The sequence below is a fragment of the Alligator sinensis genome, unplaced genomic scaffold, assembly GCF_000455745.1.
Source record: "Alligator sinensis unplaced genomic scaffold, ASM45574v1 scaffold809_1, whole genome shotgun sequence".
Taxonomy (NCBI): Eukaryota; Metazoa; Chordata; order Crocodylia; family Alligatoridae; genus Alligator; species Alligator sinensis.
In genome coordinates, this window is record NW_005841956.1 from 2,962,959 (window position 1) to 2,977,539 (window position 14,581).

The following is a 14,581-nucleotide window of genomic DNA, read 5'->3' on the forward strand; positions in this document are numbered from 1 at the left end:
CCTCTCAACCTTCTCTTGCGGAGGCTGCAGAGGTCCAGATGCCCTAGTCTCTCCTCGTAGGGCTTGGCCTGTAAGCCCTTAACCATATGAGTGGCCCTTCTCTGGACCCTCTCCAGGTTATCCACATCCCTCTTGAAGTGTGGTGCCCAAAACTGCACACAGTACTCCAGCTGTGGTCTGACCAGCGCCCGATAGAGGGGGAGTATCACCTCCTTGGTTCTGTTTGTCATGCATCTGCTGGTGCACGATAAAGTGCAGTTAGCTTTGCTGATGACTTGTCAAACTGACGACTCATGTTCATCTTGGAGTCCACTAGGACTCCGAGATCCCTTTCCGCTTCCGTACAATCAGTCCTGAGTTTCTTAGTCGCACACCCAAATCACTTGTTTTAAAATATGAACCCTTGTGTTTTTACACATGGTTCTCTCAGGGTTTGGTGGTGTGTTTTCCTCTGAGAAATCATGTGGTCTTTTCTTTTCTTTACTGTGTCTTTCTACTCTGTCCTTTTGGCATTCTGATCCTTGGGTGTTTTGTTCATCAGGCTGAGCAGGTCTGTGGTCTTTTGATAGTGCTTGTAGAGGTCTCCACCCTGGGCCCCCTCCCTCTGGTGTTTCTGTGAACTGAGTCTCTGAAGCAGAGCTCTGAAGCACAGCTTCCTTCATATACAGACTACAAGTCTGAAAGAGGCCCCATACTTTAAAAACTTCTTAGCAAAAAGTTGCCCCCACATCCACACAGCCCAAACTAGGTGTTAACAGAGAGTATAAATGTGTGTTTCAAGGTCATGCTTGAGCCACACACAGTTTCAAAAGCTTGATTTCAGAAAATGAATGCCAAACACACACACACACACACATACACTCCCACCAACCCAGAACCAGAGTTTCAAAAGATTTATTTAAAAAAATAAATGTCTAAGCTAATGTCCACACACATGGTACAAGTCCAAAAGAGACCCTATGCTTTAAAAAGACCTTAGCAAAAAGTTGCCCCCACGTCCACACAGCTGAAATTGAATGTTAACGGACAGAAGCAGGCTCCATAGAGGTGGAATAGCACATGCTCCCAACACACACACACACACCCTATACATGTACACAGTTTCAAAAACTTGATTTTAAAAAATGTCCTGTTCACTGTAGGGTAAAGACACAAAGGTATACATTTGTTCTGATTTTATATTTTGAAAGAAGGGTTTATGTTTGGGGACAAACAGTTGCAGCTGCTGTTAGGACCTAATGTACGTCTATTAAAACAACCACAAACAACCCCTCTGTTTTTAAAATAATTTTTTACCTTGCTGTGGTAAAATTGGTTGTGGCAACTGGGGTTTCCCACTAGATAGGCCCTCTGTAATGAAGATCAAAAATACAAGAAGTTAGTGTGCTCAAACAAGAATGGCACGTGCATATATGTACAAAATAAAAATAAGAAATATATACGTGTCTCTGGTCTAAAGCAGAGATACCATCAGGAGAAAAGTGTTTTCATAAGGAAAATTAAAGTGAGACCCTCTATTTGTGGCTCTTCTATACCATCTCCGGATATGCTGATTCGTATTTGTTCAACTTATTTTCCAAATCCGAAGATGTCAGCTGCAGCTTGTTTTAAGTTCTGACTACTGCTGCAAAGGGCAGCTAGCCATTTAAGCTAATTTTTTTTGCTGGCTTATCTTATCTTTCTAATACACTCACCAGACTGATTCGCCACAACCGACAAGGACAGGCCAGCCCCCAACTATGAGAAAGCAGCAGTGAGAATGCTCTTTAAATGAGTCTTTATTTCCATTAAAATTTGTAAAAAAATTGCTGCTTTTGCTAATTTTATACTATATCCTGGCTAACTCTTGTCCTAAACAGAGTTTTATAATTTCTAATGCCAATTAAACATTCAATATAGAGCACTAGGCTAGGAACAGACATTCAAAAAGCCAGAGCCTGAATTGATTCATTTTGCAGGTTAGTCTAACCTGCCTATGTTGAACTGGTTTGTAACAGCACAAACATTCCCTCTGGACTGAGAAAATACAGGCACATGCCAGGAGTTGCAGGGTGGCAGAGCATGCCTCAGCTGCAGGGAAGCTGTGTTGGGGAGCACAGCCAGTCCGGGCTGACCTGGCCAGAGAGGGGTTTAATTCCCCCCTGCCCATCCCACTGGCAGGGACCCGAGCCAGCTCTGCCGGGTGCTCCCCGCTTGCTGCTGCAGTGCTGGGCCACCATGGCCCCTGAGGCAGAGGGGTCAGGAAGGAGGGTTATTCTTCCCTCTACTCCCACTGGCCCTGGGGACCGCAGCCAGGTCTGCCTGCCCCAACCGCAGGAATAAGCCCCCTCCTTTCCCCTCTGCCAGAGAGGGTGAGAATAACCCTGTCCCTGCTCTGCTTGCTGCCACCCCCGCCTCCCCAGGTGCCCTGCCAGCTGGCCTCTGGCCCCATCAGGTGGGGGCTGCCTAGGGACCAGGCTTCCTGGGTCAGCTCAGAGGTGCTGGCAGGCCCTGAGCTTGGCAGCTGCCACCACTGTGCCCCCTGGCCTGTGCAAAACCCGAGGCTGCAGCTGCACAAGAAGCTGTGGGCTGGCTGGGGCAGCGGGCTGTTCTGCCCCCCTCACCTCCAGTTGCTGCCGCCATGGCCATGCAGTGCCACTCTGGGGGGTGGGAAGCTTCTGCCCCAAACGTGGAGCTCTGGCTGCAGCTCCCAGATGCCTTGAAAGGTGGGAAGCACCTGGGTGAAAGGTTCCAGTGTGGTGGCTGCAGCCAGAGCTCCATGCATGGGCCAGAAGCCACTGGGCTGAAGCTCCCCACCCCACCCCTGCCACCTCCTGGAGTGGCTCAGGAGTGGCAGGCATGGGAGGGGGAGTAACCGCTGCAGATGAGGGGAAACAGACCCAGTCCAGCAGGGCTGTTTTTCTCCCCTTGCCTCCAGCTGCAGCTCCTGCCGGACGTGCAGCAGTGCTTGGAGCCGGGGGAGCTTCCTTCAGCCCAGCAGCTTCAACCTGTGGGTTGGGGAAAGCTGCTATGGACCACAGTGCCGGGGACGTGGGGCTTGGAGGTCTCTGGTGTAGTCTGCCACAGTTCTGCCCACCCCTCAGCGCAGCACCCCGGCAGGAAGGGGCTTTCACTCCCTGACACTATGACAGGGCCACTGCCCCCATCAAGGGCCTTACTCCCTCCCACTGCAGCAGCTGGGCATGGGTGCAGCCAGATGCTGGCAGGCAGGGCCCTGCAGGGAGGGGGCGGGCAGGGACAGAATTATTCCACTTCCCTCTGGCGCTGCACGGACGGGACATGAGGGGGCTTATTCTACCACTTGGCAGCAGCGGCAATGGTCAGGGCAGGCAGACCTGGCAACAGAAAAATTAAATTTCCATACCACCACTTGTATACATATAAAACATTAAAAAGGGTACCATATTAGCTGTGGCCTTAAAAAATAGGAGTGTATTTTTCCCTCTGATATGCTCATGCAAGCTTTATAATATCTCTGCAGCTTTATCTGTTAGGTTGAAACCAGTTATATGTTTTTGCTTGAGACTATTGAGTTTGCTGATGTGCTTTGATGAGCCATCTGTTGGTTATTTGATCTAGAGCCACTTATTCTTCAATATCAGAGTGGCTTTTGCCTGCATTAGTTAGAATGTGAATAAGCAGTCACATATAGAAAGAGATGATGGGCACACTGATTTTAGTGATCCTGTTTTCAAGTCAGTCGGGGTGGGGTGGGGAAGGAAGATAAGTTTTAATTAAGCTTGGCAAACCTGCTTACTCTGAGACTTCTGTAGCTGACCATGAAGCAAAAGCTTTTATGGGAGGGGGGCCTTCAGAAAGCTGTGAAGTTATTTATTATCCAGAAAAATGCAGTTTCTAGGTCATCAAGAGTATTTGTGCCTTTGGAGTAAATGTTCCAACATTTCAACTGAAAAAGTGACAGTACTTCAAAAATGCTGCAACAATTGATTGTAACATTTCCATGATGACTTGTTTCAGCATTGCCAAAAGTTTGATTTGTGAGGTCAAACAAAACATTTTGTTGGGACCAGAACTTAAAATGTTTTCATTTAATGATAAAAAACAAACCCAACACAAAAATGCTTGTTAAGCTAATGTAATCTTAGCTTAAGAAAGGCTCCAGCAACAGTATGTGTAGCAGTCAAATGCACCCTTGCAAGTACCTGTGGTAAGAATTAAAACTCCCTACTTTGGCATTTGTAATCTCGGGGAACAGTTTGAACTGGGCCTAGAAAGACTGTAATCCTCCTTTTCATAAGGCAAGTAGAATATAGATTTTTTGCTCTGTGTAACAGGACACTGGATATGGCCCCTGTTATGGTCTGGACTTGCCTGCTGGACCGGAGCCCTCCTGGATACTTACTGGGAAAAAAAATGTAGGAAAAGCAGAAGGGATGCCCATGGGAAGAGTCCTGCCATCACCAAGACAACAGAACCCCAGAGAGTCCCCATAAGGAAGAGATGGGCTGCAGTTTTGGTCAGCAACTGGAACTAACCAAGGTACCAAGACCAATGGTGAACACAAGACTTAGGTCCCTGATCATACCTAGTATGGTGGACTCTGGGTGCACCCAGGCTATGATAAAAGCTGAGTTGGTGCCCCCACGGCAGGGGGAAAAAGATACCATAGCTGGGATGGTATGCATGCATGGTGCTACTTATGCCTATCATAGGCAACAACTAAGGCTAGCAGTAATGGGCTAAACGGAAGAGGTAGCAGTGGGGTTGGCTCAGAAGTTACTATGTCCCATGCTTCTGGGGTATGATTGGCCTGATTTTCATGAGGTAATAGGTCCTGCCCTGGGTCAGAAGATGGCACATGATGGTGACACAACTAATAAAGGAACTCACAAGGAAGCTTGGCTGGGGAGAAGCCCAACCCTGAAACAGAGGGAGAACAGACAGAGGACCTTGATCTCTGTGATGTGGTTGGAGAGGGGCGGTTCTGGGATGAGCAAGCCAGGGAACCCACCTTTCACCATGCTTATGACTCTGGAATAGCAAACCAAGATGCAGAGGTCCTATGCCTGGAGCTGATGACTACCTCTCCACATTTTGAGGTAAGAGATGGCATTTTGTATCGTATAAAATGGGAGTGAATTGAAGGGATGTAGGTCACACAGGTACTAGTACCACAGAAATAAAGGTAGTCCTTTCTGCACCCTGCACATATGCTCTGATGGGGGAACATCTGGGTAGAGATAAAATGGAAGACTGTTTAAAACAGTGGGTATGCTGGCCTGGTATATGTAAGCAGGTAGAACACTTGGCAGAAGCCAAGTGTGCCCAGCATGTCATCTGACCACAGACACTGTCCTTCATACGGTACCATTAATACCTATGCTGATTGTCCAAAGGCCTTTTGACAGAATGGCTTTGGATGTTGTAGGGCCTTTTCTGAAAAGCACCATGGGTTATCAATTTGTGTTGGTTATTCTGCACTATGCCACTAGATATCCTGATGTGACTTCTCTGGGGTCAGTAACTGGACCCAGAATAGTGGAGGGATTAGTCAAATGGATATCTCAAGTGGGCATTCTCCAGGAACTTTTAACAGACCAAGGTACAACTGTTATGTCTGGTGTGCTGAAGGGTGTTTGTGAAATGCTAAAGATTAAGCAGTTGTGAACTTTCATATACCACCCACAGACATATGGCTTGGTGGAACTTTATAATCATACCCTAAAGAATATGATTAGGACGTGCATCCAGAGAGACCCTCGGAAATGGGAGATATGCCTGCCTCCCCTTTTGTTTGCCATATAGGAGGTCCCACAGGCCTCAATAGGATCCCCCCCATTTGAGCTGATATATGAGCACCGCCCTACAGGACTCTTAGATATAATATGTGAGGGATGGAGGGAGTTGGAACCAGTGGGTGTGCAAAGACCATGACAAAGTTATGATACCATTTAGAATGGGTGCAACAGCATGCCAGGGACAACCTGGAATGAAGTCAAGGAAGGCAGAAAGAACATTATGATAGGCAGACAAAGGAGCAGGGGTTCGATGTGGTGACCAGGTCTTGGTGCTCTTACCCGATAATACTAGTAAATTAGGTAGCAAGGCCCATTTAAGGTGGTCTGGAAAGTGGGTCCTGTAAATTATAAAGTCAAAAAACAAGGGTGTAAGAAAAGGGTGCAAGTATACCATATTAACTTGCTAAAAAATTGGCTGGAGCTAGAAAGGTGGCTGATGACTCCAACTCCTGTGGACCTTGAAATTGGACTGGTTAGGGGGAGATATAATATGAAGAGGGAAATCAACACCCCAGTTATTGGCGAGCAGCTTATGGAGGTTCAAAGGGGTCAAGTGTGACTGTTGATAAGAGATTTTGAAGATGTGTTTACTGACAAGGCAGGGAAGGCCCAAAGGATAGAATGCAGAATAGTGATGCCTCCAGGTTGTTTAGTGCAGGAGCACTGGAGGTGGATGCCGAGACATTTATATGGGCCAGTCAAAAATGAGTTAGAAGAGATAGCTAAGAAATTAATTATTGAAGAGTCTCACAGCCCATGGCAGAGTCTGTTAGTAATTGTTCCAAAGCCTGATGGGACCATAGAAGTATATATTGAGCCTAAAATGTATGAAATCTAAACCGACATCATTGATTATTGATAACATTTTACCTCCCTCCTTTCTTATTATTATAACATCAAGGCATGGCGGACAAAAGAAGAGGAGAACAATGGTGACCGAGTAAGAAGGTCAAACGTCATCAAGGGACAATCTGTTTACACGCTGGCACAGGTTAAAAATAATCACTTCTCTCATTCTTGCTCCTGCTTAAGGGAATTGTGATAATTCTGGGTCTGTTTTTCAAATGCAGACTTGTTTCACAGGGTGGGAAGGGGAGAGTTTCAAAATAGAAACTGGATAAAGCAGCAGAACACAGCCTTGGGTGCCTGTTCCAGGAGGTTGGTGGCAACCTACCAAAAGTTCAGCAGAGGCAGCCCTGGATCCTAGCTGATAATATAACGAGTGAAGAAGCGGAAGTTTTGCCGAGTTGCCCATTGAGCCTGGAAAAGGAGGTCTTTTTTACTAGGCGGAGGGCAGGAGAGAAGTAACCACAGTGCTGGAAGGAATGGAAAAGGTAGCGGGTGCGGTAGTGCTGGTGAACTCCTTCCTCCTCTGCAATGGTGAGTAACTTGGGTAGGTGAAGACAAAATGCGTATCAGTTTGAGTATATGGCCATGTTCCTAGCGCAAGGATTTAAACATACGCTGTAGGAAAGGGTGCCTTTTGTATGTCATTGGCATGTAACTGGCTTGGTTACACTTCAGATACAAAGGATGTAGAAAGAAGCAGCATTGCATCTCTAGAGGAAAATACAGTTGGTGTTACAGTTTATTCTGATCACCTCAGATAGAGCAAAGAGATGTTTTTGAAACTGTAACAAGCCGCACAGTATGGAGCAGCTGGTCAGAGATAATGTAATCCATTGGAACAAAACTAGACCATTCAGCCTACTTGGGGAATTTATGCTCTGGCGTTTTGGTGTCCAATTCCATGTTTATTCCAATGCTGGAATATGTTCATTCTTTTGGATTTTAGCCATTTTTCAGAAATGTGGGGATGCACAGTTGTAACTGCAGTGCTAGTTACAACCATTCACATAACTTGTAGTGGGCCAGATTCTGATTTCTTTAATTCTAATTATATTCCATTTATTATGAGTTGTTCTATGAGCTGCCCATTGCAACATATTCACTTGTCTAGGTCAAAGGATAAGTTATCTACAACTCATTTCTTTGAGTCATTAATTCAACTGGAAATTCCCTTTTGCTGATTGACTACCAAATCTTGAAGATCCATATAACTAAAAATAATTTTAACAGACACTTTGTTAAATATATTGCCAAATCCCTATTTAAAACTTTTACAGGTGTGATGCCTGTCAAGATAAAAAGTTCCCACAGCACAGAGCTCTGTGTAACAGTTGTTTACAGTACCAAGTAGCAATGTATAGCAGCTTAGAACGAGCAAAAAAGAAGAAGTCTGTGTCCTTCTGAAAGTAAATCCAAATGATGTGGCCAAACACTGCAAGTATGTGTCCTACAAAATTTTGGATCCACAGAGTACAAGACAACAAGAGTTTTACTGTCAAGTTTAACAGAACAACTAGCTTTGTATGTGTTTCTTCACCAGCCTTTCCTTCCTGTAGCCTCTTCCTGCAATTTGAAGCTTTTGAAAAAAGCAGAAAAGCAACTTTTAAAACAGCTATGCCGGCCAATTAGAGCACGTAGATAAAAATAAATAGGGGATTAGAGCAGTGCCCATCTGGTTAGAAGCCACTTAATAAATGAGGAAAGTTTTCACATCACAAACCAAACTCTTCAACTCTACCTGATATTGAATATCCTCCCTGCTCTCCTACTTAAAAGAGAGCCTGCAGATTCCTCTACATTAAAGCTGACAGATATATTAAGGCATTATTGTGTCAGACTTTCCCTGCTGATGAATGAGGTCTCTAGGGTTTTCAGTCATAACCTTCAGCCAAAAAAAAATTGATTGAAAAAATTGTTTTTATAATTAGTTATTAATTCATTATTGTAACTACCGATCAATGTTAAATCTGCCTTATGTAATCAAAGGAATGTCTTTCCAGAAGAAAGGAAGTAAAGGGGTTTGTAAAGGTTCTAGCTGATTTTTTGAAAAAGAAGATGGGTAGGGTGGGAACCTATAGATTCTTTAAAATATAGCCAGAAAGAACAATACAACATTCATAAAAACGTTCCTGCCTCTCAGGTTCAAGAGACAAAAAGCATGTTATTGTTCATCAGTTGTGAGTGCGACTGATCTGTTTTCCTTAGTCTGATTGTGTTTAACGTGGGTGCCTGAGGAGGTCACAGTGTCAGTTGTGCTGAACATGCTGCAGAGTTCTTCCATGCAGTGTGAGTCCTGTCATAGCCCAACACTTCTGCACTGCTACAGATGCTTTTCTTCTAGCTTCCTTCAATTATATTTGTCATCTCATAGTCCATGTCACTAAAAGATGTGGTGTCCTTTAAACTGGTTGTCAAGGATGACTGACTGTGCTGGTGGCTTGGCAGATTTCACCTAGCAGTGCTTTCAGCTTCCTTTGGTGTTGTTGATGCTATTCTCACCACTGTGATTTTATTTCCACCCCTTGCCTCTTGCTCCCTGCAGCCATCCTGAACCTGACTGGCACGGATGAGATTGAAGGAGTGTCGCAGAGTTCCACTATCTTACCATGCACCTATGTACCCTCACATGGCTTTAATCAGACAACAGTCGTTTGGACCATGGAGCGTAATGATACCCGTGACACTATCATTCAAAGAAATCTCACTGGTGACCACACTCCGCTAACTCAGTATAGAGACAGGGTCAGCATCCAAAAAGAAATCCTGGGCAATGTCTCCCTCCAGATTAAGAATCTTGAAATCCCAGACAGTGGGCGCTACACTTGCGAAGTCACCTGGACAGCCCATAATGACAGCCTGACAACGAAGAATGTGACAACTAAACTTCGAGTTGTTGAAGGTAAATATAGTGGTAAAATTTAAATGTCTTGTGAATGAGATGTGGTATTTAGTAGGAGAGCTGGATGCACAGCAGAAGTAGAGGACTATTTCTTTCAATGTGACTCCCCACATCCACAGGGTTAGGGGCAGCGTTTTATGGAGTCTCAGGGCTCTTCTTTATTGCACAAGTTCTGTCTTCTTCCAAATGGGCTTGTCTACACGTGCAAATAATCTGGGAGCAGTTTACTCTAGACTAAACTACTCAAGAGTAAACTCTCCGGGGCACATGTCTACACATGTAGGGATGCGGGAGTAGATTTCTTGTTCTTAGCAGCAGACTGTAGGCCTGTGTGAGGCGGCAGCGATCCGATCCGGCTTCGGATCCACCCACTTCAGACGGCCACGATCTGATCTGGAGCTCTGGACTGGGTCTCTGCCTCAACCCAGCCGAAGCAACTCCAAAGCTTGGGCGCTGCCTTGGAGATCCGGCCACAGGGTCTAATGGGAGAATCAATGAAATATCTATAACTTTGTTATTTTTTGTATGATTTGGATGAAACATGCGGAGATGGTAGCCTCTGCAGAGAGCATGAAATCTGCCAAGTTTCGAGAAGATAGATGCAGGGGTTTGGGAGGAACTGTAGCCCAAATTTTTGAAAGCCAAATTCATGTCATGTCTATGTGGTACACCACATTGGGGTTAAAACTGCCAGGATAGTAGCTCTTATTGAGGCCACAAATCCTACCAAGTTTCAAGGACATCGGTGCAGGGGTTTGGGGGGAAATGCCCCTCAAGCTGCGGACAAGCAAAACTCCTGCCATGGGTGACACTGTGCGTGTTAAAGAGCAGCGCGGTGGCAGCTGCAGGGATGGTGGCCCCTGCTGTGACACCTGCCAGCTGTGGAGGAGATCGGTGCAGGGGGGCTCTGAGGTGCTGCACCCCTAGCTGCTGACAGGTAAAACTGGTGCCAAGACTGTTATTGCCTGTGTTGAGTCTTTCCTCTCCTTAGCCTAGTTTGGTAGGTGCTAATTGATGCTCGTTAAGTCGTCATGTGGTAGCTAGGTCCTGTGTATTGAGCTGGTCCCTGAGTGAATCATGAGTGATTGGTATCTGGTAACACAGCAGCTTAGCAGCCAGGCCTGAGGCAGTGTCCCCCCTCCCCGCCCCGAGACAGACAGACAGTCCCACAGCACCCATGGCACGAGATTTGCTTGTCCGCAGCTTGAGGCGCAATTCCCCCCCAAACCCCTGCACCGATCTCCTTGAAACTTGGCAGGCTTTGTGGCCTCAGTAAGAGCTACCAGCCCTGCAGTTTTGACCCCCCTGCGTTGTAACACATAGACGTGACAGGAGTTTTGCTTTCAATAATTAGGGGTGCAGTTGCCCAAAACCCCAATACCGATCGTCTTGAAACTTGGCAGGCTTTATGCTCTCTGCAGAGTCTGCCATCCCTGAAAATGTCATCCACATCGGACAACAAACAACAAAGTTAGAGATATGTAATTGTTTCCCCATTATACCCTACGGTCGGATCTCCGAGGCGGCTCCGAAGCTCTTCGGGAAGCCGAACGAGGCAGCGCTTCGACCCGGACGTGCTGTCTCAGACCCTGAAGCATCCGAAGCTTCTCGGGATCCGAAGCTCTGCCCAAGGCTTGCACAGCCCTAGCGGACTGGTCCCGCTCCCTGAGGTCCTGCAAGTGGCCCCTGTGGCAGCCAGGGGGAGCTCTAGGTTCCTCCTGAGTGCTAGCCCAGGGGCCAGCAAACAGCTGTCTCTTGGCAGGGCTGTGACCTTGCTCTCTGTCCCCAGGAGCTGCCTGCTGCCAGAGCCTGGATGGGAACAGCGTGCCCTTGCCCTGGCAGGAGGGAGCTCCCAGCCCCCACTCCATGATCACAAGGCCAGAGTGGGAGATCCTTATCTGCCAGGGTCAGCACTGTGGTTGCAGGGCCGGCACCCAGCCTAAGATCCAAGCTTACAGGACCCAGGCTAGGAGATTCATATCCCAGCACCAACTCAGAGGTCACGGGCCTGAAGCTGGAGATCCCTGTCTTCCAGCATTGGCCCCATGACCGCAGAGCTGGAGCTAGGATATAAGGATCTCCCAGTGCTGGCCCCATGAACGCAGGGCTCAAGCTGGGCGATGAGGATCTCCTGGCCAAGGTCCTGCAACCATGGGGCTCAGGCTGCGGGAAAAGGATCTCCTAGCCCTGGCCATACTACCATGGGATTTCGTCTGGGAGATAAGGATCTCTCAGCCCTGGCTCTGCGATGGCGGAGTGGCGGCTGGGAGCTCCCTGCTACTGGTGCAGGGGGACATTGTCCCTCCTGGGCTCTGGTGGCAGAGTCCACCCTGGCAGCAGGCAACTGCCCGGGGTAGGAAGTAATCTCCTGCCCCCTGCTGCCTGGCTAACCAGGTGCACATTTGCTCCTGATCTGTTGTCTACACATGCACTACTATGCAGTTACTAATCACGAGTAAATGTGCTTTTTGCACTAGTAGGTAGCAAATTTACTTGCAATTAGAGCCAATTACTGCACAATAAGCGTTTGCACGTGTAGACATGGATGCTAACTGCACAGTAATTAGCTCTATAGTGCACTAACAGGTCTCCTGTAGAAACACCCAATTAGGAGGAAATAATTTAGGGAATGAGTTTCATGTCTGTGACAGTGCAGGGTCCAGTCCAAAGCTCTGGGGATATGCCCTTGCATAGGCAGAAGGAGAAAAAAAAAATTGGGGCGGGTAGGGGAGCTGAGCATGTTGCTCCTTAGCCTAGTTTGGTAGGTGCTAATTGATGCTCGTTAAGTCGTCATGTAGTAGCTAGGTCCTGTGTATTGAGCTGGTCCCTGAGTGAATCATGAGTGATTGGTATCTGGTAACACAGCAGCTTAGCAGCCAGGCCTGAGGCAGTGTCCCCCCTCCCCGCCCCGAGACAGACAGACAGACAGTCCCACAGCACCCATGGCACGAGATTTGCTTGTCCGCAGCTTGAGGCGCAATTCCCCCCCAAACCCCTGCACCGATCTCCTTGAAACTTGGCAGGCTTTGTGGCCTCAGTAAGAGCTACCAGCCCTGCAGTTTTGACCCCCCTGCGTTGTAACACATAGACGTGACAGGAGTTTTGCTTTCAATAATTAGGGGTGCAGTTGCCCAAAACCCCAATACCGATCGTCTTGAAACTTGGCAGGCTTTATGCTCTCTGCAGAGTCTGCCATCCCTGAAAATGTCATCCACATCGGACAACAAACAACAAAGTTAGAGATATGTAATTGTTTCCCCATTATACCCTACGGTCGGATCTCCGAGGCGGCTCCGAAGCTCTTCGGGAAGCCGAACGAGGCAGCGCTTCGACCCGGACGTGCTGTCTCAGACCCTGAAGCATCCGAAGCTTCTCGGGATCCGAAGCTCTGCCCAAGGCTTGCACAGCCCTAGCGGACTGGTCCCGCTCCCTGAGGTCCTGCAAGTGGCCCCTGTGGCAGCCAGGGGGAGCTCTAGGTTCCTCCTGAGTGCTAGCCCAGGGGCCAGCAAACAGCTGTCTCTTGGCAGGGCTGTGACCTTGCTCTCTGTCCCCAGGAGCTGCCTGCTGCCAGAGCCTGGATGGGAACAGCGTGCCCTTGCCCTGGCAGGAGGGAGCTCCCAGCCCCCACTCCATGATCACAAGGCCAGAGTGGGAGATCCTTATCTGCCAGGGTCAGCACTGTGGTTGCAGGGCCGGCACCCAGCCTAAGATCCAAGCTTACAGGACCCAGGCTAGGAGATTCATATCCCAGCACCAACTCAGAGGTCACGGGCCTGAAGCTGGAGATCCCTGTCTTCCAGCATTGGCCCCATGACCGCAGAGCTGGAGCTAGGATATAAGGATCTCCCAGTGCTGGCCCCATGAACGCAGGGCTCAAGCTGGGCGATGAGGATCTCCTGGCCAAGGTCCTGCAACCATGGGGCTCAGGCTGCGGGAAAAGGATCTCCTAGCCCTGGCCATACTACCATGGGATTTCGTCTGGGAGATAAGGATCTCTCAGCCCTGGCTCTGTGATGGCGGAGTGGCGGCTGGGAGCTCCCTGCTACTGGTGCAGGGGGACATTGTCCCTCCTGGGCTCTGGTGGCAGAGTCCACCCTGGCAGCAGGCAACTGCCCGGGGTAGGAAGTAATCTCCTGCCCCCTGCTGCCTGGCTAACCAGGTGCACATTTGCTCCTGATCTGTTGTCTACACATGCACTACTATGCAGTTACTAATCACGAGTAAATGTGCTTTTTGCACTAGTAGGTAGCAAATTTACTTGCAATTAGAGCCAATTACTGCACAATAAGCGTTTGCACGTGTAGACATGGATGCTAACTGCACAGTAATTAGCTCTATAGTGCACTAACAGGTCTCCTGTAGAAACACCCAATTAGGAGGAAATAATTTAGGGAATGAGTTTCATGTCTGTGACAGTGCAGGGTCCAGTCCAAAGCTCTGGGGATATGCCCTTGCATAGGCAGAAGGAGAAAAAAAAAATTGGGGCGGGTAGGGGAGCTGAGCATGTTGCAGCGCTTCCTCCCTGCAGGAAATTCTGGGGGTGAAGGGGTGGGGGGAGGGTAAAGGGCCATGTTGTGGGGAGGGAGTGGGTCTGGGACCAGGCAGGGATTGGGAGGGAGTGGAGCCGAGTTTGGCCCAGGATTGGGATCGGGATCGGGATTAGGGCTGGGGCCCGCTGTGACCATGCAGCTACCCCTTCCCCTGGGCTTGGGGTCGTTGCCCAGTGCCGGCACCCCCTGCGCAAATGAATCCTCCACCCCCCAGCCCCACACTTGCCCCAGCTGCCTCCCCACACCAGCCCAAGCCCTGGGCCCACATTGCCGAGGGGGGCCTGACGCAGGGCCCCCGGGACTCCTGTGCCTGCCCCACCCCACTCCCAGTCATCCCCGGGAAAAGGCCAACACAACCCTGGCCCCAGCCCACAGTGGCAGCTTGCCTTGCCCCGCACAGATCCCAGGCACACACCCCCATGACTTCTGGGGTGCGCATAGCAGCAGGAGCTGTGCCCCCTGGACAAGCCACTCATGGCTCAGTCCCGTGCCCCACTGGCTGGGGCAGGCGCGGCCCCTCCCCA

General features: G+C 48.8%; 1 protein-coding gene and 1 long non-coding RNA gene across 3 annotated transcripts in view; one reads left to right on the forward strand and one right to left on the reverse strand.

The window, feature by feature from the left end:
* LOC112549756 overlaps positions 1-1,606 on the reverse strand; it is a 17,250-nt gene extending 15,644 nt beyond the window's left edge. Inside the window, exons 1-2 of the long non-coding RNA XR_003093267.1 lie at positions 1,512-1,606; positions 1,297-1,350 (exon numbers count right to left, since the gene is read on the reverse strand). This is a non-coding gene — a long non-coding RNA (uncharacterized LOC112549756). The remainder of the gene's footprint in view (positions 1-1,296; positions 1,351-1,511) is intronic.
* A 5,243-nt stretch (positions 1,607-6,849) lies between these two features.
* The window catches only part of LOC102373626 (V-set and immunoglobulin domain-containing protein 4-like), a 38,193-nt gene continuing 30,461 nt past the window's right edge, over positions 6,850-14,581 (forward strand). The window contains exons 1-2 of one of the 2 annotated variants that reach the window (XM_025200134.1): positions 6,850-7,139; positions 9,151-9,507. In XM_025200134.1, the coding sequence (XP_025055919.1) occupies positions 7,085-7,139; positions 9,151-9,507 (412 nt within the window). In that variant the 5' untranslated portion in view covers positions 6,850-7,084. The remainder of the gene's footprint in view (positions 7,140-9,150; positions 9,508-14,581) is intronic. The other variant, XM_006020505.3, reaches the window with a different exon arrangement.